This window comes from Mustela nigripes, chromosome 4, assembly GCF_022355385.1.
Source record: "Mustela nigripes isolate SB6536 chromosome 4, MUSNIG.SB6536, whole genome shotgun sequence".
In the NCBI taxonomy this organism is placed as follows: domain Eukaryota; kingdom Metazoa; phylum Chordata; class Mammalia; order Carnivora; family Mustelidae; genus Mustela; species Mustela nigripes.
The window spans coordinates 128,820,351-128,844,102 of NC_081560.1; the positions used below are offsets into that span (position 1 = coordinate 128,820,351).

Here is a 23,752-nt window from a genome sequence, read left to right on the forward strand (position 1 = left end):
ATAAATAAAAACAAATATAAAAATTAGCCATCAATATATACCAGTATATATATATATATGATGTGTGTGTGTATATATATATAGATAGATAGATAGATAGATAGATAGATGCCCCAAAAATATACCTTGGGGCATCTGGGTGGCTCAGTGGGTTGAGCCTCTGCCTTCAGCTCAGGCCATAACCTCAGGGTTCTGGGATCTAGTTCCACATCGGGCTCTCTGCTTGGCAGGGAGCCTGCTTCCTCCTCTCTCTCTCTCTGCTTGCCTCTCTGCCTACTTGTGTTCTTTCTCTGTCAAATAAATAAAATCTTAAAAAAAAAAAACCCACAAAACTCTATACCTTGTCATCTTGGCAACTGTGTACATTTCCTTAAACCATACTTAATCTCCAAATAAAGAAAATAACATGGTCATAATTCTGTTTAACATGATACAACTATCCTATGTACGACTGAAAATGCACCAACCCTTTCCCCAAAAAAGAAGGTAAAGTCCTGGAGTGATGTTTAGTCTTCTCCTTTATTTCCTATGACTTGAATACCGTGATGTAAATTAGTAATACTTAAATACTATGAAATGAAGTCAACACATCTTATCTTACATAAGAGAGAAAGGGAGGAAAGAAAAATCACACATACACAAACATATAACAAAATAAGGAGAAAATACTCATGACAATTACATCTTTGTTTCTCTTACTGATCCTTGGTCATAGCTAGCATTTATAACTACTTTCTTCCACTAACTCATTTTGTATTCCTTTTGCCTTCAGCAAGTAACTTAGCTGGGTCATGGCTCTTTACTTTGTGGGATGAACTGAAACTTTTTCACTCCTGAAGAGCCTGGACCATTAGTAGTCCTGCCTGGATAGGGTTGTAGTTTTCCATTGACCTTAATCACAGGCCATGGTAATATTAAGAGATGACTTAGGGGTCTCCTGTATATCTGACATACTCTTTTTTTTTTACCATGATTATGAAGTACAAGCCCAATTTCCCCTTGGTGTTAAGGATTAGTCACCCTAGCCAAAACCCTAACTTTCAGGCACATGAGAAGCCCAAAGTGGTCAGGTGGCACTTTTAATTTCCATTTCAATGGGATCATTGTTACATCTCCTGGTAGAACATTCCTTCCTTTGGAACTAATTCCTCTAGGCCAGCAGAGCAGAAGATCATAGGAACAGGAAGAAAAATTTTTGCTGGTGGCTTACTAGGGTAGTGATAGTGAATGTTGTCACTACCACTTCCACTCTTTGATTCCTGGACCCATGAATCCTAGCTATGGAAGAAGTAACACCACATACTGGATGCTCATTTGGAGCCTATACAGCCTTTTGGAGAAACTTGCCTTAGCCCTGCCAGGTACTGACACTTCGCTGGTATCTTCAAACCGAGTGACTGAGCCTTCAAAAGGCCATGGCACACTGTTCCATCACATGCTCCACTTCAGGATGAGGAGAAACATTGTTAAAGACCAATGAGCATGGGGGCGCCTGGGTGGCTCAGTGGGTTAAAGCCTTTACCTTTGGCTCAGGTCATGATCCCAGGATCCTGGGATTGAGCCCCACAGGAAGCCTGCTTCCTCCTCTCTCTGACTGCCTCTCTGTCTACTTGTAATCTCTGTCTGTCAAATAAATAAATAAAATCTTTTAAAAAAAAAAAAAAGACCAATGAGCATTGGCCCATTGCCTTGCTTCTTTTGCTGTGAAATAATTTCCTTGATAAAAGCAATGCTATGTGGAATACTGTAAAGGTGGATTCAGGTGATTAAATAATATAATGTATGTTATTTTACTTTCTTAGAATCATAAGCAAGCATATATACCAGAAGTGTTTAATAACAGTAATATTGTCTATTTGCCAAAGTGAACATTTTAGACAATGAATGCTTTGGGAAATTATGTTGTAATAGCATTTTTATAGATGAAGTTTCCTTAGAGATTATCTAGAGGCTTTCAAACTTTTTCAAGCTCACAATCCATCCTTCTAACAAAATTTATAAGAAAACTATTATGTAAAACAGGTAAAATTAGACTTGCTATATTTAAAAGTAGGATGGGGTGGGAGGCAGTGCAGAGAAGAAGGCAACGCTCGCCCGCCCAGTCAGGCACTTCCCAGAATCCCCCAGGATAAGCATTCTCAAAAACACATTGAAAGAGTAATAGATTCCCTGCCATTAATGAAGTGGCACCCAGACACTTTTAGGCAGTTTTAAAAGGAGAGAAAATCAATGTAACTATTTTGATCCTACATATTTCACAAACGTAAGATATGGGATGGATTTTGATTTTTACAAAAATTCTTTATGAATAACTCAAATCGTGTGTTTAAAGATTCTGCTTGCACTTTAAGAATTTAGGTCAGGCTGCTTTGGCTAACATTCTGGAAACAGGGTGCAGTTTTTGTCAGCTGAAGCATTTCACTTAATATATATGCCATTGCCTAGGTTTAACTTGTTTTTTGACATTAAATTACCACTCAGCAAATATGGATGGATGATTCAAAAGTAGTTCACTGAAGCATAAAAGGAATGATGAAACTATTGACATAAATAATACAATAAAGAATAATTTATAAATGAAAATAAGTAGGACTTGTGTGCAAATATGATTATAAATCTAAATGTGTTGGGACGAGTGAAGCTGGGAACCACATGCGTTCTCACAAGCCACTCCCCTTGCTGTTGTGGCGCTCCTGGTTTCCAGATGAATCCCAGACCACATGGCATGGGAGGTTTTATTGGGAAAGGTCAAACCTTCAGGGCCAGGATCAGCATGAAAGAAGGCACTGCTGCTCCCCCACACTTCCCATCATTCATGGAAAGAGCTGGGCTGAGGCCCAGATGATCTGCTATTTTGTGTTTTTATAAGACAAATTTTAAAGAATTGTCAACAGGGGAACTATATAAACTGCTTGGCATCCAAAGGTTAGAATTTGGAGAGCCAGGAGTTTATATGAGCTGTCTGAGACAGACAGCTGCTTAGGACATAGATGACACAAGTCCCATGGGTATTTACAATACTCCCCTGCCTGCCATCAATTCTGAGAGTAGTGGAACTTGGGTGCGGCTCTTCTAGGTAGAGAATGGGTGAGGGTAGGATGCAGTCCTACCCAAATTATTGTTTAAGATTTCTTATAGACAATATTGCTCATTGCAAAACAACTAAATGGTAGACAATAATGGTGTTGAGCAAGCCAGGCTTAGTCTTTCGTGCTAAATATTCTAGAGTTAATTTTTGCTGATACCAGTCAAGGTGCCAGCGGGAAACAGATGGCAAAAGGTGGGAATGAGAAAAATTTAGTAAAGGAGCTATTTATAAACATGTGGGCAGACATGAGGGAAAGCAGCAAGGGATGGGGAACCATCCTGGGGTTAGCAGCAGGAGGGAGGCATCACCACTTCTAGGCCTGGAAGGGGAAAGGGGACACAGTTACCAAAACCAAGAGACAGCTGTAGCTCTGGAGAAGCTAAGGGATGGGCTGTGGCCTTGAAAGCCTTTGGTGTAGGAACCTGGTATTTCCAACCTACTATCCTGCAGGCAGGAAACAAGGGAGAAGAAATGACCCTCACCTCACTCTTCCCCGCCTCCAAATCCCTGCTGGTGTTTCCATTGGCCAAAATGAACCACAAGTCAGAGCTCAAGGAATGTAGTAAATCTAACTGTTGGAGTCCATAAAGGTCAACCATCCCAGTCACAAGGATGAGTGGAGAAGGAAAAGAGTGGACATGAAGGGGAACAGAATGTCCACACACCAGCGAAGACAGAGCCTAGTGGCAGCTCTTGGTGACAGACAGCTTGGGGAGAGCAAAGGAAACAAGCGCATGGAGTGGTTTAAAGGGAGATGAGGAGTAAGATCCCACTTTTTCAACAAATTGATCAGGAAGAAAAAGTATAAGTTATAAAGCTATCTTAAAGAGGTCTCTGGATTGGGAAAAGAGAGTATTTTCTGATTAAGGAAAGAAACTTGCTCCATTTGACGAACAAAAAGGATCCACTGTGAAAGGAATCACTGGAGAAAGAATAACAGATAAACCCACAATAGAGAGTATAGAGTTTGGAAGACAAGTTGCACATAATGAACAACGTCAAAATTGTACCAACTTTTTGTTGAAAATCATTACCAGTTCCCATAGTTAGTCTTAGAAGTACTTAAAACTACTGCACTATGCCATCTCCTAAACATATTTTACTAAGCTTTAAAATGTTCTCACATATGACTTGAACAGGTTAAGGTACTTGATTGAAATAAGAAGGCCACTGCTGCTCCCCCACACTTCCCATCATTCATGGAAAGAGCAGGACCTGGGCTGAGGCCCAGATGATCTGCTATTTTGTGTTTTTATAAGACAAATTTTAAAGAATTGTCAACAGGGGAACTATATAGACTGCTTGGCATCCAAAGGTTAGAATTTGGAGAGCCAGGAGTTTATATGAGCAGTAGGTAAAGGTTAAGAAAATGGAATAGATTTCAAAATTGATTATCTATTGGACTACTTTCTTGGCTAAAATTAAATACAGAACAGAGAATGGGGGCAATTACTCACAAATTAACTCTTTTTATATTTTTTTCTTTCCACATCTAACAATTTTAATGTACTTCGAGGCAGATACGTGTGGTCTGAATTTCATCTGCAGAATGTCAGGGTGCCTCAGAATTGCTTCAAGGCCAAATTGGAATTTTTCCAGCTTGATCACTTAAGATCATCAGGAGTGTTAAAAGATTGAAGACCTCAGGAATCACCTTGTTTGAACTACTAGTATAACATTAGTGACACTAGTGACATTATAACACTAGTGACATTATTTCATTTGTTTTTAAAGAACTTCATTCATATTTAAAAGGAGCCATTAAAACATGTACCATGAAACGTTTCCTTACCCTAAGAAGTCAGCTGACATCTTGCTATTGGAGCTCATTGCCATATATTGCCACACTAGGCCATCAACATCCATCATAGCATTGTCTAGACATTTCCTAAATGCTTCTCAGGTATTTAAAAATAAGGTTTATTTTAAACATCCAATACTTGAATTAGCAAAATTGTGAAAATGCCTCTCTTCCAGAAAATCTGATTCTATTTATAAAAAGCACAGGTTTACAGGTATACGGGTGAGAATACTTTCATGAGAACAGGGACCAATCCGAATGGTCAAAATAACAGTATTGAGCTATCCCATATTTCACTGTGATGTGGTAAAAGTCAAAGGTCTTTTCAAACAATAATTGTAAACTACAAGACCCATATGTTTCCCTTTCTCTTCCATCCTACAACAATAAGATAAAAAATTGAATTTTACAGGCTTTGGTTTGAAGCCTTTATCTTCAAAAGAGACCTGAGAAGGAAGACTTAACTGACCTTTCCATGTAAGAAAGCACATCACCTACTGAGATTTGTCTTCCTTGTTGGCACCTCCCTACAAAAGAAGTGGGAGGCTAAAATCAGCTTCAACTTGTGCAAATTAAAAGTAACCTTCAGGCTAATGGGCTTTCAACACCACTCCTTACTGGGCAAAAAATTTTGCGTCCCATAAAATTAAATTACCTCCTCGAAAATGACTTCTCCAATAAATTACACCATTAAATACAGTAAAACTGGAATTCCTACAAAACAATTCTCCCCTTTCTGAGGAAACACTCCCATCACTGTGAAAATTGATTCCATCTTTAATGGAGTATCCATCTAGTCCAAAAAAGGGGCACAGAAAACCTAAAAACTGTCAAAGAAATAGCAGTACAATTAAAGGCCAGAGGAATAAATCAGACCTTTGAGGTGACTAGAATGGCAGTTTGGAGAGATCAATGCTTTAGCACTTTATCAAATGCTAGATTTAAAGAACGTGGAGAATTGTCACCTAGCAGAAGGTGACTTGTTATTTTCAGTTTCTTTGAAGTAGCTATCAGAAGGAAACAATCAAATAATTAAGCATTGTAATGAGTTTGTGAGGTGGTAGCTCTTATATTAACTCTGGCAGTCACTATAAATCGACTATATTTTCACTAATTGAGGAAGTTCTAATGTAGTTCTCTTTGAATGGGGTTGGAAGTCATAAACACATTGTTGAATGACTACTCTGTGTTAGGAGCTAAACCAGTTTCTTTAAGAATGAAGATATCAAGGAAAGGACCCTACAATTCACGTGAAAGATTGACCAAACATACACAGAATGGGAGAATTCATGAACAAAAGTTGACAGTATGAATTGTATGCATAATTGAACTGTGAGGCAATTGGGCACAATTATTATGAGGCTATGTAAAGCTACAGTGCTCAATTTGACCTGAAAGGCCAAATAGAGGGGGCAAATATAAGAGGTCCATGATGAAATATTGTCCTGGCTGCTGTGTCCTGGGTGAATTAAGGTGACAAGAAGCATAACACAACTTAATGCAAATCCTAAAAACATCTAACACTTACAGGTGCCAGACATTGTTCTAAACATTTTCATATATTAACATGGTAAATCCTCACATGTAAAAGCCTCCTGTATTAGCATGTTAAATCCTCAATGCTTTGAGGAAGTCCCTGTTACCATCTCCTTTTACAGATGCGGAAACCAAAGCACTTAAGTAATGTCTGATCTTTACAGTAAACTTTCTGCATAGCAACCCCCATGCAGTTAAATACAAAGTGAACTTTGTGTGTTCATCAGAGAAGAATACTAATAGAGCCACTAGATATATTATTTGTAAATGCTTTATTATGGAAAATCTCAAGCATATCTAAAATATAGAATAGTATAATGACCCTGCCTCCTCCATGTACTCAATCTTGATTCACCTACCATAACTCCACTCAATGCTCCAAACCCCTCCCCTCACTATTTTGGAGTAAATGTAAACATTGTATCACTTCATCATCCCTAAATCTGTCCGTATGCATCTCTAAGAGGAACCTCCTTTTTTTTTTTCTTTTCTTCTTCTTTTTTTTTTTTTTTTTTTAAGATTTATTTATTTGACACAGAGAGCCAGAGAGAGAGAGAGAGAACACAGGCAGGGGGAGTGAGGGAGAAGCGGGCTTCCCTCCGGAGCAGCTAGCCCCATTGGGAGCTTCATCCCATGATCTTGGGCTCATGACCTGAGTCAAAGGCAGACACTTAAGGACTGAGCCACCCAGGCGCCCCAACCTTTTTTTCTTAATATCGCCTTAAAAGTACAATAACTCCTTAGTATCCAAAATCAATGATCAAGTTCCAAAAATATATCTCACTTTTTAAAAAAAATTTTATTTATTTATTTATTTGACAAAGATCACAAGTAGGCCAAGAGGCAGGCAGAAAGGAGGAAGCAGGCTCCCTGCCCAGCAGAGAGCCTGATGCGGGGGTGGATCCCACGACCCTGAGATCTTGACCTAAGCCAAGGGGGAGGTTTTAACCTCTGACAACCCAGGTGCCCAGGTGCCGCACATATCTCACTTTAATATTTATTGAGAACTTGCTATGCTAGCATTAGACACCTCTCCACATACTAACTCATTTAAATTGCCTTTTTTTTTTTTTCCCCCTTCTTGCTTTCGTTCTTACTAAAAGGAACAAGTCTGTCTCTAGCAGAGTTTTCAAAGCGCTCCTGAGGGGGTCTTTCCCCGCCGAGCAGCCCTGCAGCGGCCCGGGCCCCGCCCCTGCCCTCCCCCTGAGCGGCCCAAGTTCCGACCCGGAAGTCTCTTCGCGGAGGGATTCGTTCCTCAGGCTCGCGCCTGCGGCCCCGCCTCGGTTGCCTAGGCGACGAAGGGCCGCAACTCCGGGGCGAGATCCTGAGGATGTCCGTGGGGACCACTCCCGGGGGGACGACCCCCGCGGCGACGACCCCGGCGGGAACCACACCCGAGTCGGAGGTACGCCGCCCCTTCCCGGCACCCGCGACCCTCGACCTCACGCCTCAGGCCCACGCGGCCCGCGGCTGGGGCCCGTCCCCAGGGAGGAGCCTGGCTCCGGGATTGGGAGCGCGGCGACGAGTGGCGGCGGGGCAGGGAGCGGACCGGAGCGGACCGGAGCAGTGCCAGGGTCCGGGAAGCGCCCTGCGCTCCCGGAGCCTTGCCGCCGGCCGCGCCCCCGCCCCGGAGCGCCGCGAGAGGTGCCCTGGAGTGGAAACTGTAGAAATTCCTCCCTTGGTCGGTTCCAGGTCCCCGCGACCTCACAACGCAGTGCTTCTCCCGGATTTTCTGCCCTTGAAACGGGATCTTGGGATCTAAAATGGACCGGTCCCGTTTGGAAAGTGCTGCTAATTCTTTCGCAGTGATCATAGTTCTGTTGTTCAAAGGTGTCATGGAATAATAACTCTTCATTGTTAGTAGATTGATTAATATTTGAAGGTCAGGGCTTGGTGTCTCCCTGATTATTTTACCACTTCTCTAAATACGGAGATACATGATAGGACAAAGGAGGGGCCCTGGAAAATCGATCTTTTGGTTTTGGCTTCGTTGCTCATCATCCACTTGTCTCTTTACGAAGGTTAACTTTCTCCAGTGGTTTCCTTTATGTGGAAAAAAGAAAAAGAAAAAAGGATTTATCTTTAGGCCCCTCCCAACACTAGCTCTCAATGATAAATGGGTTTTAGATTACTTTAATTGCGCATAAACTTGGTATCCTGAGATTTTAATGAAGAACATATCTGCCATTCCACATACTGCTAAAAGAAAATGTTTAAATCTTCACACGGAGTCCATCGTGTTCTAGAAAGTTTTTTCTTGAGTTTTTTTTTTTTTTTTTTAAGACTGAAGGTGAATAATAATGTAATTTACATGGCTATACCCAACTCCCTTCTTAGTCTAAATAAGATTTTTTGTGCAGAAGCTAAGTATTAGCTGCTATTTTCTAAATGTAGAAACACACAGCCAATAATCTGGTGTCTTGCCGCAGAGATACATACAAGTCGTTCCCAATCCAGATTCTTCCCAATACTGCAGACCGCTAAATTAGCACACTGACTGTCCTAGGAGTCTGTTGAAATTAGCATACATTAAAAATACATTTTAATGTGATAAACTGGTTACTAAGCTAGTTACTCCCTTGTGATCTCTAATGTAAGTAATACAATTTTGAAAGTGGCAGAGCAAATTTCCCAATTAAGTCGTGTTATTTAAAAATACACAAAAACTTACCTAAGAAAAAATGCGCAATTGTCAGTGTATACTTGTTCGTATGTACTTGTCCATGTAGATATAGATATGTCCTTTCTGATAATTTGGAGCTGATGAATCTGCACTTCAAAAAAATAAATAAAGGAAGAAAAGAAAAAGAAATACCCCCCCCCCTTTTTTAAGATGCAAAGAAGTGCTATGTTCCAAGAGAAAAGAAAATCACTTTTGTTTTTTAGATGGGTCAGATGAGTTGAGTTAATTATAGACCTCAGGTGATTGTCTACCATCTTAGCACTGTTGGTGGGCATATTTGTTAACTTCTTGGAGGAGCAGGTATTCCCTGTGACAGGCAATTCAGAAAATATTCAATCTTTTAGTTGGTAACAAACTGAAGAAATCAAGAGGGAATTTGGACTCATTGAGCTGTACTCACTTAGCCTATACTGAGATGAACAGGCTGATACACTGCATGGTAGAACCCAGTTTCCATTCCAATGATAGCAGAGTTCCTCTAGGCCACAGAGAAGCCAGTGGATCTGTAGAGCCTGCATTCTTTAGAGTGATGAGGTCTGCTGGCTGCCCATTTGTGCCCACAATATGTTTTAGGGGTTAGATAGAAAATATGGCAGAGGCCCCTCTTTCAGTTAGATACTGAAAGGTTCTTCTTAGGTCAGATTCTTTCCAGTATTGATCTCCCAAGACCTGAGCAGGACCATGGGGGAGGATAACAAAATTATTACTTAAAATACTGTTGAGAAAACAGTACTAATATTCCTTAAAATGTTAATATACAGTAGTAGTATTTATAAAACATTTAGAACTTCTGAGAGTAGTGGCTGTGGGTGTGGCAAATTTGACAAATATTTGGGCTTGTCCTTTTTATTAGTGGTCTTTGGGTTTCCTTTCTTATTTTCAAAGTCCTGTTTCTCCTGTCTTCATCCTCCCTTTCAGACGATGCAAGTAATCTTTACTCTTTTCCTAATATATAAAGTATTGTTTTACTAAGGTTTAGTCTTTAACATGGCTAAAATTAATTTTTGATAGATATATTTGATATATTTGAAATGAGTACCTAATTTTATTTTCTTCTAGACATGAACCATCAGTTATGCCAACTTCATTTACTGAATAACCATCCTCTCTCTTCCCCTTCAGAATGGACTACCACTATCACATTATGTGTATATACATGTGAATGAACACAAGGATGGGCAGAATAGTGGAACTGAATAGACACGCCAAACATTTATTTATTTATTCACACACATACCCCACACACATATGTATACATGTATATGTATTTTTGAATTTCTGAAAATTTATATATGTTATTGTAGATATATTTTTGAATATATCTACTTTCTTTTTCTTTTCCACTGACCAGTTTTCCCATTCTTATGTCAATGCCATACTATTTTATATTTAGCTTTAATGTCTAATTTGGAAAGGTTCCTCTCACTATTTTTCTTGTTAAAAATATATCTATTCTTCCATAAGAATTTTTAAAAATTAGTTTATAAAGTTCTAGAATGATATAGTTGAGATTTAAAATTGCCATCATGTTACATTTATAATGTAGGAAGGATTTAATTTTTTTGAAGTTTTCCAATAAATCTCCTTTATTAAGCTTTTTATTAAATTTTTGATAAAGTTTATGATTTCTATAGGTCCTATATCTTTCTTATTATATTTATAACCAAGTATAGTTTAATCACATTTCTGCCATTTCCATTTCTAATTAGTTTCTAATATAGAGAAAAGCAATTGGCCTTTATATATTCGTGTTATGTTACCATCTTATCAAATTTCTTATTAACTGAAACCATGTTAGTACAATGTCAGGTGTCTTAGGTATATAACCATGTAACCTTCAAATAAAGATTTCTTTATTACTTCATTTTTAATGTTTAACCCACATGTTTTCTTATTATATTAGTTAGAATTTCTACAGAGTGTTAAATTGCAATAATGTTACTAGCCAGAATCCCTTTTTAGTTTCTGGTTTCATGAGAATGACTTCAGTTTTTTACCATTCAGTCTGATGTTTTGACAAATAATCTTTTTTGTATTTCAGCTATTTTTTTCTATTCATGTTTTACTAAGAGTTTTGCTCCTGAATTCTAGCAAATTCCCATTTAATATTTCATTATTATATCATTTTTTATCATTTAATTTGACACAAAAAGTATCTTGTTAATGATGATCCATCCTTGAATTTCTGAAATTAATCTTACTTGGTCATAATGATAGCTTATTTTTCCTAGTACACTGTTGGATTCAACTTTCTAAGACAATATTTTAATTAAAATTTTTACATCTGAATTCATGAATGATTTTGATTTATAATTTCCATTTTGTGCTTGTTTAGGTTTTTGTGTGTAGACTCTGCCAGCTTCTTAAAAATGAATTGTCTACAGTCTGTAATTATTAGTCCACAGAATTTATGTGTTCTTCATTGTTAGGTAGAACTTCAAGTGTACAACTATCTGGGCGTGGTGACTTTTTTAAAAAAGCAGACTTACAGTTTAGTTTATGTGGTCAATTCCATTCTCTTTCTTACCCCTGTTCAAATTTGAGGACTTACACATTGTCTTATAATTTTCAAATGTAAGTCTATAGAATGTGTCATATGTTTATTTTTTCATTTAATCATGTTTGCCAAATATTTTTGCCTATTTTATTCATCACTTTAAAGAACTAGTTCTTGTTTCACTTATCCTTCTTTAATCTGTTTTTTTTTTTTTTTTTTTTTTGAATAGCTTTCTTTTTCTTAAATTGGCTCCTTAGCATGGCCTGGACTGTAGTGAGGCAAGTAGAGCAGTCTTCTTGGGCATAAAATTTAAGAGATGCCAGAAATTCAGTAGTCAAGATACTTAACTGCAGTGATATAATTGGGATTATAATGCAGTCGAGGGCATTTTTTTTTTAAATTAAAAGTTAATACAAAAAACTCATAATGGATCAAAATTTTAAATAAAGGCAGAATCAGTAGTACTGATCTTCCTTTTTGCATGGCTCAACACAGTGCTGCTCCTTAGTTCATTTATTTTCATGCTCAAAGAGCGACTTTCTAAGTATAGAAATTGTAGGCTAGTCTATATTCTTTATGACTGTGAAACCCCTCTTAGTCATCTTTGATGAACTATGTTATCTTTTTTTTTTTAAGATTTTATTTATTTATTTGAGAGAGATCACAAGCAGGCAGAGAGGCAGGCAGAGAGAGAGGAAGAAGCAGGCTCCCTGCTGAGCAGAGAGCCAGATACGGGGCTCGATCCCAGGACTCCAAGTTCATGACCTGAGCCGAAGGCAGCGGCCTAACCCTCTGAGCCACCCAGGCACCCCTATGTTGTCTTTTTTTTAATGAACATTTATTAAGAATCTTTTGGGATACTACCAGTGATGGATAGAAAGATATCTCAAAAGCTTAAATTCTAGAAGGAAGACATACAATGTGGAGAGTTTAGGTGAATAAGAGAAGAAATTCAGAGAAAAGATTATCTGGCATATAATATTAGGCTTACAATTTTATTGCTTCTAGAGTAATTGCTAAAATTACCAGGTGGCGGAATAAAATGAGTTACAGTGAAGTTTAGCTTACATATTTTTCTAGTCAGAGATGGAATTTTACAGAGAAAACCAAATTACATATCACATTTTTATTAGCCTATTCATGAATTTTGTATTGTATCTTTAATTTTCATAAGTCAGAATATATGTGTTGAAAGAATAAAGACTTTTACCACCTTATATCCTTTCAAGTGCAAGACAGTATGTAAACAAACAAGAAAGAGCACTAGTTTAAAATAGGTTCAGGAATTCAATTTAAGACAAAAGAAAACAAAAACCAGAGGCAAACCCTCCTACAAGATGATTATCTTAAACTATCAAGTTTTAGTAAAAAACGAAGCACTAATATTAAGCATTTTACCTAGAATTATTATTGTAGAAAAGGTTTAAGATTATTGTATTCCCTTTCATACAGTCTTGTGTGACCTATTTTTCTCTATCCAGAAAATTTTCACATCAAATAAAATTGATCTGAATGTCTGTACAGTGTACCCTCCATGCATATTTTTGTTAATAATGACAGTAATCTTGTGTTTTAAAACATTTCAAAATGATTTTTTTACCATGAATTCAACTTAGATTCAAATGACTTGCTGTAAGTCACAAAATTAATCAGTAGTCGAACCCTCTGAGCCCTCCAAATTCAAGTCCCCTATTCATCATTTACTATCATCTAATAATGTCATCAGATGATAGAGATGAATTCAGACAGTCGATTAACAACCTATGTTGACATAACTAGGATCTGCAAAATTGTAAAAAGAAGTAAAAGATTGAATGACTGTCCCTGAGGAATTTAGACTCTTAAGCCAATATTTTTAAACTGGACTTTTCTGAGTCTAGCATTTCTAATTACCTCCTAAACATTTCTTCCTCGATATGCGTATTCCACCTTAAATTCAGCCACTGAAATCAAACTTGTCATGTCGCTCTCTTAAAACAGGCATCATCTTCCAGTGCTTTTATTTTTATTGTTGTATCAAGAGTGCCACATATGGCTTTTACAGTCTGTACTCTGAACAAAAGGACTCAGCTTCTGGAGGGCCTGAGAATTTCCACCTTTCTCTTTTTTCAATCATCTATTTCAGATACACATACTATTTATTTGTACCACTTTTAGTCCCCCAGATAATGTTGCATTCACCCCTTTTCATACACACTGCTAGGAGCCCAGTGCAATCCCGTGCCTCATTCCTGACCAGTTTCAAAGACATTTTCATTGAACTTTCCTCTGAGTCCTTTCTCTGCTTCTTTCCTTCCTTCATTCCCCTACAAATTGCCCTTCCTTAAAGGACAGATTTATCTTATCATTTCACTGCTAAAAAGCGTCATGGGTTCCTTACTGTCTGTATTACTAAGAACAAACTCTTCAGCTTGTCATTCTTTGACCAGCCAAGGATCTAAAATATTTGTGATCTCTTGTGCAATATGTTGCATTTTGTAATCACTCAGTAAATATTTATTCAAGTATTAAATTTGAGATCTCCCACAACATGTTCCCAATGCCCACTTCCCACTTATGTCCAACTAGACCCTGATTTGTACTCAAGGCACCATTGTGTGAATTACTTGATATTTACAGAACCAGTCCACATGTGTTCTGTTGCTGATTCATTCCATCATTCTTGTCTAGTCTTACCAAGTGCATTTCTGGACCTCCTCTCTAGGCTTTCATTGTCCTGTGTCTGTCCTTGTCCTTTTATTATGACTCACTTATTTTATCTTCTCGTTTTAAAGTTACCCTTGGTTTGTTCCTTCCACTAGATGTTAAGTTATTGAGGCTAACAAGTTTTTTACTTGTCTTTGCCTCCTCTTGAGCCCCACGCTCAATGAGGAACATGTAAGTATTTTTTAAAGTTTGTAATTCATTCTTGTTCGATCAGTTCCTGGATGCCTAAGAGGACACATACAACAAGACCACAGTCCTCCATTAAAAGCTTCAGATACCCAAGCAAAGATGAGGCTCATGCTCCTTTTCCTTTCTGAGTCTTTAGATGCTTTTACTGTATCTGCTCTCATCTCCTTGGCTTGCATTTGATTTCCATCCTGCATGAAGCAAGCACCCACTTGGCTGGTCCTGTGGGACCCACTCTGGGTCCTTGGACTTGGGTTGCCTGCATCATCTTGATAATCATGAAGTGACCCTCAGAGGAACAATGGTACCCCAAAATTAAGTCTGCACAGCACAATTTGACTTTTGGGGATTGCTAAGTTCCTCCTCTGTGAAACAGAGTTGGTGTAATGCTGCTGTAATTTCTGTCTCTGTGCACCTCTGTGTAACTGGTCTATTTTCTGGGGAAAAGGAAAACTGGGAGAACTGATATGGGACCTATTCTCATTCCCTATTCTCACTCCCTGTTCATTTCCTGTGCTCTGGATTGCTTTAGTTGGCTCTGAAACTTTACTCTCACTTTAATTGTAAGACTCTCTGGTTCAGTTCTTGTACAGTTTTTCTTAAGGCTATTAGCTGGCATAAGAGACTGAATCACTCAGCTCCAAAGAAAAGGGACACTTGTTCCTTCCCATCAGAAAGTGTTTTTATGTGACTAAGAACCCAGGGAAGTGTCAGAAGTTATTTCTTATGTAGCAGTCCCTATTGAGGAAATCTTCTGCATGATAATTATTTGTGGCTTGCCGGGAACACACACATAAGACTGATCATCCAAGTCCTCCAAGCCCCCAGTGATTTAAGACTGTCACTGGGAGTAACCAAGATGCATTTGGGGATGATCAGCCTATTGGTGATTCTCTGGGAAGCTCTTCCCATAAGCAGCACGTTTGATCCACCACATGTTTTCCTAGAATAGAACACAGACTCCTCTAAGTCTTTCTTTCTTTCTCATTGCTGGGTGGATGTCTCCTCATTGTAATGTTATGATGTTGGTTTTGCATTGAGGATTGGTGACCAATCTTGTTGAGGACCAAAACTCTTAGAATAAAGAAGTGGTCCTGCTATACCCCCAGTTGCACTGGGTTTTCAGCTTCTAGGGGTAAGATATATGGCATGCTGGTCACTGCCAGGTAGACGTTGCGTCCTTGAATGAGACATAGTGGATATTTCAGTGAGACACATGGCAGACTGGTCACTGCTGGGTGGATGTCTGCTTCTTGGATTTCCTAGAGACATGTAATCTACCAAAACTAAAGCAATGAATTTGAGAAAACCAGTTACTAGCAATGAAATTTACTCAGTAACCAAAAAATGTTCAAAAGTCAAAAACCTGGGACCAGATTGCTTCACAGGCAAATTCTACCAAACATTTAAAGAAATGTTAATACCTATTTTTCTCAGACTATACCAGAGAAATACAAGAGAAAGGAAAACTCCCATATTCCTTCTATGAAGACAGTATCACCTCAATACTCAAACCAGATAAAGACACCACAAAAAAAGGAACTATAGACCAATATCTCTCATGAATAAAGATGCAAAAATCCTTAATATCCTTAAATCCTGTATATATAATATTATATAATATATAATAATATGTGGGATATGTAATATAATATTATATAATATAATAATTTAACAGAATATAATTAATAATTATAATTATTAACAATAATTAATATAATATAATATATAATAAACTATATATAATATATACACATTATTCAGCCATAAAAAAGAATAAAATCTTGCCATTCATGAAAACATGGGTAGAGCTAGAGAATGTAATGCTAAGTGAAATAAAGTAGAGAAAGACAAATACCATATGATTTCACTTGTATGTGTAATTTAGGCAACAAAACAAATGATCAAAGGTTAAAAAAGAAACAAACTAAAGGACAGACTCTTAACTACAGAGAATAAACTGATGGTTACTGAAGGGGAGAAGGGGGAAGTGGAATTAAAGAGTACATTATCATGATAAAAAAAATAAATACCAAAAACGTGTTTGTTAATTGAAAGCCATCACCCAGTTTTAAATATGCATAAAAGACAGTTTAACTAGACATTCAACTTTTGAGAGGTACCATTACTTGAAAATGAAGAGAAAAATGATTATCTAGAAGACTATTGTGTTTCACTTTTATTTCTGATAGCAACTAGAAACTAAGCACATTTTGATATTATTGGGTTAATAATATTATTGAAATAACTCATTCCTGTTTTGTTTTTGTTTTGATAGAGAGATGCTGAATTCCAGGAACATGAAAAGATTCTGTCTCCAGATTTTCTTTCAGCTGCTCAAATCACTGAAATGCTGGCAGAGGACATAGATGGAGTTCAACAGTAAGTATTTCAATATTACAACCAAATATAAAACAGTTCTAATTCTGCATCTATAAATCTATATCATGCAAATATAGATAGATATATAGATATAGATATAGATATAGATATATCTCCATATATATATAATCTCCAGAGTCTGAAACACCAAAATTCTCAAACAACTGACTTTTTACACTGCTCAGCTGTCGTCTTTATGTGAGAAATGCATTTCAGACCAACATGCAAATGTTAACAGAGAAGAGGGATTTATTGTTAAAAGCAATCTTTAACATATGCTCTCTTCTACTTCTTTTCTCTTTCATTCGTAAAACTGTCAATTATGCACAGTAACCTTTAGGTCTTCTGTCTCATCGTGACAAGAACAAGTTGTTTTTTCTGTAATATTAAGAATTAATATATTTTAATACTTTGGAAATTATGAGTATTAGCCATCCACCTGTGATTTTTATTGGATATAAAACTATACTAAATACTCTAATTTCATGTTTTTTTCCTAAAAATGTGAATATAACTGAATTTATGGGAATAATTCTAATACATGTACATCTCATTCTCTATAGCAAATCATTTACATAGAACTCTAGTCAGATATATCTAACACACAAGTTCCTAAAATGTGTTTTGAGTAATCAGTCATCTTAAAAGTTATCTTGCTCTAATAATATGAAGACTGATTGACTATAATGTGTAGAGAGCCCACTTTACACATGATGTGATGTTCTGGACTGTAATGTCTCTTCTACAGGCCAGTCATCTGGATGTTAGGAAGGTATTGTGGACCATAATGGACAAATAGAAAATGACTCTGTCAGTGGCTATCATTTGCAAATCTTTCAAATATTGTGGAATAGAGGTGATTTACTACTAAGAAGGAAATATGACAGATGTACTGGCTGGAAGAGAAATCTGAGAAGGGAAGACATATTAAGAGCAGGCAAATGACACTGACAGGCCTTTTCCCAGGATGGTCTTCAGTTTCAGGGCCTGCAACTCTTGCTAGAAATCCTAGTATCTGTGACTTGGCCATATTGCTTACCATCTATATCTTTATAAGTATTAAGGCAATTAAAAATTTCACAGATTTTTAAACAAGTATATCATGGTGATTTTAAGATTTTTATAGAAATGAATGGCCATTGGAAATTCTGAATTTTAGTATCAGAATTGATTAGCAAAATTCTTTTATTAGTATCACTGATTATTTATGTTTTAATAAGTATTTTCCATTTCTAGCTATTCCAAATATTGATCATTAAAGTGCAAAAAATAGGTATTTCATACTAGGCAAAATAATATGATGACAGATATTTCTTAGAATTTATAATTTATTTGTATTAAATATCAAAGATGTTATATTAAATGCAATTAATATTAAATAAAAGATAATGCAAACAAAATATTTATACTTGTTTCATTCTTACCACATCTTAAGTTGTACTATGTACCATACCTTGTGTGATGATCTTTTTTTCCCACTTAATGGCTCTCTTTATTGCCAAATATTTAAATTCTAAAAGTATTTTTAATCTTTAAGCGGTGATGTCTAGGATAAAAGAAATAACACAGAGAGTGATACAGAAATTAACTGTATAAAAACAACCAGGTTCAACATGGGTTGACCTTTTAGACTGTTTCATTAATAGAATTCACCTGAAGTAATCTCGGATTTTTGATATCAATTTTGGATAAATGACAATGTTATATCAGGAGGTATTTCTTTGCAGAGTAATTTTTTGAGGTTCTTTATAAGATTTTTACAATAGTAATCCTAAAATATTTGCAATCAATCCTTCACTTCCCATTTAAAATAGCATTATTCTAGATGGCGATTATATACTTTTCAAAATGACAGAAATATAATTTAGGTACCCTGTCACCAAGTAACAGAAGTATGCCAAAATCATGCAGTCTATAAAGCTATATACCTATTTAAATAAATTATAGGAAATCACACTTCCCTACATTTTAAAATTAAAAACTGTTTCATGAAAGCAGCCAACCAAATGAAACATTATCGTATCATTAAGACATATTTCTAGATTACACTTCAAGTAAAGTTAAACCTCTGAGTACATTTCTCATGATCTCCTAACTATAATCAAACATTCATGCTTTTAATGTAACCCTGATTTTTTATAGATACACCCAAATCCTTTTTGAAAAAATGTTAAGGACTAAATTGAAAATAACTAAACACAGAAATAACCCTGAGAGATCTTTTAATAACCTTTCATAACTGGGCTTCCATGAGCTGTTCAGCTCTTGCCTTAAGGCTTATTTCTGAATGTCATCATATTTAAAAAAATAAGATGGGCTCCAATTTCAAGAGCATATAGGAATAATGTAATGCCTTTCCTGGGCTTCTTGATGAGATGAAGTAGATAGTTACATCACCTATCACTATAGTAAGACTTCCTAAATCCCAGTTAAGCATCTTTCTCTTTCCCCATAGTCTCTAATGCCACAGCTATAGCCTTCTCTCCTCTCCCATGTCCCGTCTTCCCTTATCCCCAGACGAAAAACTTAAAGATTTGCCAGTAAAATGCTTGGGACCTTTGCATTCAAATTGCAGCAGCATCTTGCTCCAGATGCTTCCCTGCATAACCTCCTTTGGGGTGAAATCTGTGAGCTGAGATTAGAAATGGTGAATAGTCAGCCCTGCAATTCAAGTCGAAGGTTAAGATTCAAATGGTACTAGGGAAGGTGGTGGAGGGGGTATGGGGGAGAGCAAAGATAGATGTGGTCAAAGAAGTTTCACTAAAATACTCTTAGACAAATAGTTGGCTTCATTTACATATAATCAGACACTGAAAAAATGAAAATTAAAAGCAAAGAGCACATCAACTATTTAAGTCAAATATCTTATTTTTTTTAAGGAACAGCATGGAGATGACAGATGAAATGTACAGTGAGAAGGAAGACTAACTGTTGGGAAAAAATGTTCAGAGATATTTGACTCCGGAGTTGATTGACTCAAGTCCTCCATAGTATCATAAAGAAATTTATAATTTTAGAATTGATTTTTCTTATGACTACAAGGTGGCTGCCAGTAGCAATCAAACATACTTATTTACTCTTGTATTTTTGTTCCACAGAATAAAATAAGCCTCATCCTTAGGAATTAGAACAGTTTAGGAGAGTGCCCACCACAGACCAGTAGTTACTATAGAGAATGCCATATATTGAATACCATTATATTGCATTATGGGAAGAGGGGGAGATTATCTTAATTGGTTTAGAGGAATCAGAACTCACTTTTGTGGTTGAGGTCTACCTTGACACCACTGTAGATGAGATTTATGTTAGAGGTTAAATACAACATCAGCTTAATTTTTTCCCAAACTTGTTTCATCCTGCTGTAATTATTCTGATTATAGAACCTATTTCAATATTATGAATAATAAGGACTTCCTTTTTGAAATGGCAGTATAAAGTTGTCATACGTCCACACACAGTCCTTCAGAAATCACATATAAGCAACAAGGAAATACCAATAACTTCTTTTTCCAAACAAGGAGAATGCTGTATGTCCAAACCACAAAATAGAGGATGACTGCCAGAAGCATTATAGTTCAAGCAGAAATGAAAGAGAAAGAATGAGAAAGATACACATAGTTGAAGATCTTAGAGTGAGTTAAAAAACATAATTATTCTCCTAGGTGAGAAGAAAACCCTGAAGTGCTATTTCAAGAACACTTGTTTGCAATAGCAGGACAAGGATATACAGGCTTAGAACAGATAATTCCCATATTTACAAGAAATAGATTGTTTATGTGATGGTAATGAGAACCCATCCTACTTTTTTTTTCCTTTTCCCCACTAATTGAAAAATGAGTAAAAAACTAGAATAAATGATTCTGTACAGAAAATAGCTTGTCACATCAAGGAATATGCATACAAAACCATTTTAAGAAAAAAAGTAATTAAAGAATAAGGAGAAAAAACTGGCAAGAAAGAAAATACAACCAAATGAATATAGCCATGAGCAGAAAAAAAAAAGTCAAACATTTATCATGAATTTACGAGACCAGTGCTCTAACCCCTGAGCTACGGAGCCTTTATCATGAATTTAAAAAGACAACTTATGAAGCAACCACAGCAAGAGTATAAAATAGAGATATAAAAACTCAAGGAAGAGATAACAAGAAATAAAAGGTAATAAAGCATGTAAAAAGGTAGAGTAGAAAAGAGAGAGCTCTGTGAACAGCCCAAGGGGCAATTAACACTGCTGAAAACCCTAAGGGACCTAGAAGACAGTATTGAGAAAAGTATAAAAAATGAAAAGGAAATTATTTCAAAAAAATATTTGAAGGTTAATAGAAAATTATAGCATAGACAAAATGAGTTGTTGTACTTCGAAGACAGAAGAAGGAAGAAGAGGAGGAAGGTGAGGAGAATTACAAGAAGAGACCAAATGGAAGAAGAAGACCAACAGGAGTGCGGATTCTTGCTCTCTTTATCTCTTCTTCCTCTTCCCTCTCTCTGTTTTCCTTTTGAATGTCATTGTGGACTTAGAATTTTGATATAACTATGAATATTTTTGGATTTAGGGCATTATAGAATTTTCATTCAAGAAAAATCTTCGTGTTTTCAAAACTTAGAAAATGAGCTGTGCATTAATCTGGTTTTAATGTCTGGATTTTCTTTTTGTTACAGAAAATTGAAAAAGTTTTTGAATTTCAAAAACCTTAACACCTGTCTAAAGGAAGCCATTCTACTAGATTATTATGTATCTGGATTTTTGTGGGCTAGAGGAATGGAATTTTCTGTTGTTCAATATTCAAAATTTATGACTTTACTAGATATGTTACTTCATAATCTTAGAAGTAAGTACATTATTTTTTCTTTTTTTTTAAAGAAAATTTAGGCCACTATCTACATTAATGTTCTTAAGCAAAAGTTCCTAATTTTCTTGCAATTCCTTTAGTGAAAATTATAAGGTTTTTTCTGGGTAGAGCAAAGATATATATAGTTGTGAAATTCCTTAAGTTGTGAAATTTCAAACAGTATTTAATAGGCTAAAGTTCTCTTAATTAACTTGCCAAAGATCTGTTAACTTCATTTAAAAAACTTATCAATGCTGTATGTCCCCAAAATATCATGTAGTTCACATTTATTTAGGTATTTTTTCATTGTTTGAACTGTTTTCATTTCATCTTACCTACAAGTATTACTGGGATATCTCATAAATGACTAATGAGAGGAGGTACGTAAGTCAATATCTAAACCCCATTAAATAGACATTACTCACATAACTTAGATTTTGTGACTTTTTTTCTTATATAACTTTGGAATGAGTTACTATAGGAAATTTGGAAATTCTTCCTTAGAGCACTTTTCAGTTGATAATTTTTTTTTTTTTTTCAGAATAAATACAATTGCTTCTTGGAAAAAAGGAAAGAAATCTATTACTGATATATTGCCAACTCTGTGTGCTAGGCATTAGTTTGGTTCTAATCTTTAACATGCATTATTGAACCTCAGAGCAACTCCTGCATGGGAGGTATTATAACCACTACCTCAGTAGGTTCAGCATCTGCCTTTAGCTCAAGTCATGATCCCAGTCTCCTAGGATCAGGCCCATGTCAGGCTGCCTGCTCAGTGGGGAGTCTGCTTGTCCCTCTCGCCTGCTCATGCTCTCTTTCTTTCTCTCTCTCTCTGTCTCTCAGATAAATAAATAAAATCTTTAAAAAGCAAAAAGATAAATAATTGTACCAATAGAAGAAAAAAAATAATTAAACTTGATAATGAAACTAATTTGTATGATATTAACTGATCAGACAGACTGGTTGTTTTTTTCCCTAATTAGGAAATGGACAAATATTTATAGAATCTTTGAGTACTACATGTCTCTAAACAGTAATCTTTCAACACCATTGCCAAAATTACTTGGCAAACAAGGAATCATGTAACTCTCAACTTGCATGGAAGATAATAATAAATAGATGCCAACTATAAGATGAAATAGATATTGAGATTATATGTTAAAGACTGAAACTGGTATTACAAAAATGCTTAAATGAACAACTGTGAACATCCTTGAAATAAATTTTTTAAAGAATCATGAAAAAAAAAGGAAGGTATAAAGAAGAAATAAATGGAAATTTTGGAACAAAATTATACAATAGCCGAAATTAAAATCTCATTAGATAGAAATAATAGCAAAATGGAAAAGAGACAAAGGAAAAAAATTAGTGAACTTGAACATAGTGTGATAGTAATTATCCAATCTGAACAATACAGAGAAACCTGCCAGAATCCCAAGCTGATCTCTAAATTTATATGGAATGGCTAAGGAATTAGAATGGCTCAAACAACTTCAAAAATAAGGATAAAGCTCCAAAAAAGCATATACCCAATTCTAAGGCTTACTGTAAAGTTACAATAATAAAGTCAATATTGAATTAGTGAAGGGATAAAGCATAGCTCAATGAAACAGAAGACAGAATTCAGAAATACACTGATGCAAAAGTGGTCATCTGATTTTTTTTATAAATATGTAAAAGCAATTCAACAGAACAGTGTAATCTTTTCAACAAATGTTGGAATGATTTCTCTCTATATTGAAAAATATATATAGCTCAGCCTAAGCATTTTATTTGATACAATTAGCTCTAAATGGATCATAGGCATCAAGTTAGAATGTAAAGCTATAAATTTTTTAGAAGAAAATTGGGAGAAAATCTTCATGACCTGGGGTTTTACAAGAATTTCTTAGACATGACCCCCAGACCATGATGCATATAGGAAAAAAATGATAAATTAAGACTTCATAAAATTATAATAGTTTTGTTTTATGAAAAGTCACTGTTAAAAGAATGGACAAGCTGGGCGCCTGGGTGGCTCAGTGGGTTAAAGCCGCTGCCTTTG

At 36.0% G+C, this 23,752-nt stretch overlaps 1 protein-coding gene across 7 annotated transcripts in view; it reads left to right on the forward strand.

Moving 5' to 3' along the window:
* The first annotated feature begins 7,671 nt into the window (after positions 1 to 7,671).
* Positions 7,672 to 23,752, forward strand: part of CABCOCO1 (ciliary associated calcium binding coiled-coil 1) — a 112,548-nt gene continuing 96,467 nt past the window's right edge. For 6 of the 7 annotated variants that reach the window (XM_059397478.1, XM_059397482.1, XM_059397481.1 and 3 more), the window contains exons 1-3: positions 7,672 to 7,830; positions 16,776 to 16,879; positions 21,539 to 21,708. In XM_059397478.1, the coding sequence (XP_059253461.1) occupies positions 7,756 to 7,830; positions 16,776 to 16,879; positions 21,539 to 21,708 (349 nt within the window). In that variant the 5' untranslated portion in view covers positions 7,672 to 7,755. Of the gene's footprint in view, positions 7,831 to 16,775; positions 16,880 to 21,538; positions 21,709 to 23,752 lie in introns of those variants that run through there. The other variant, XM_059397485.1, reaches the window with a different exon arrangement.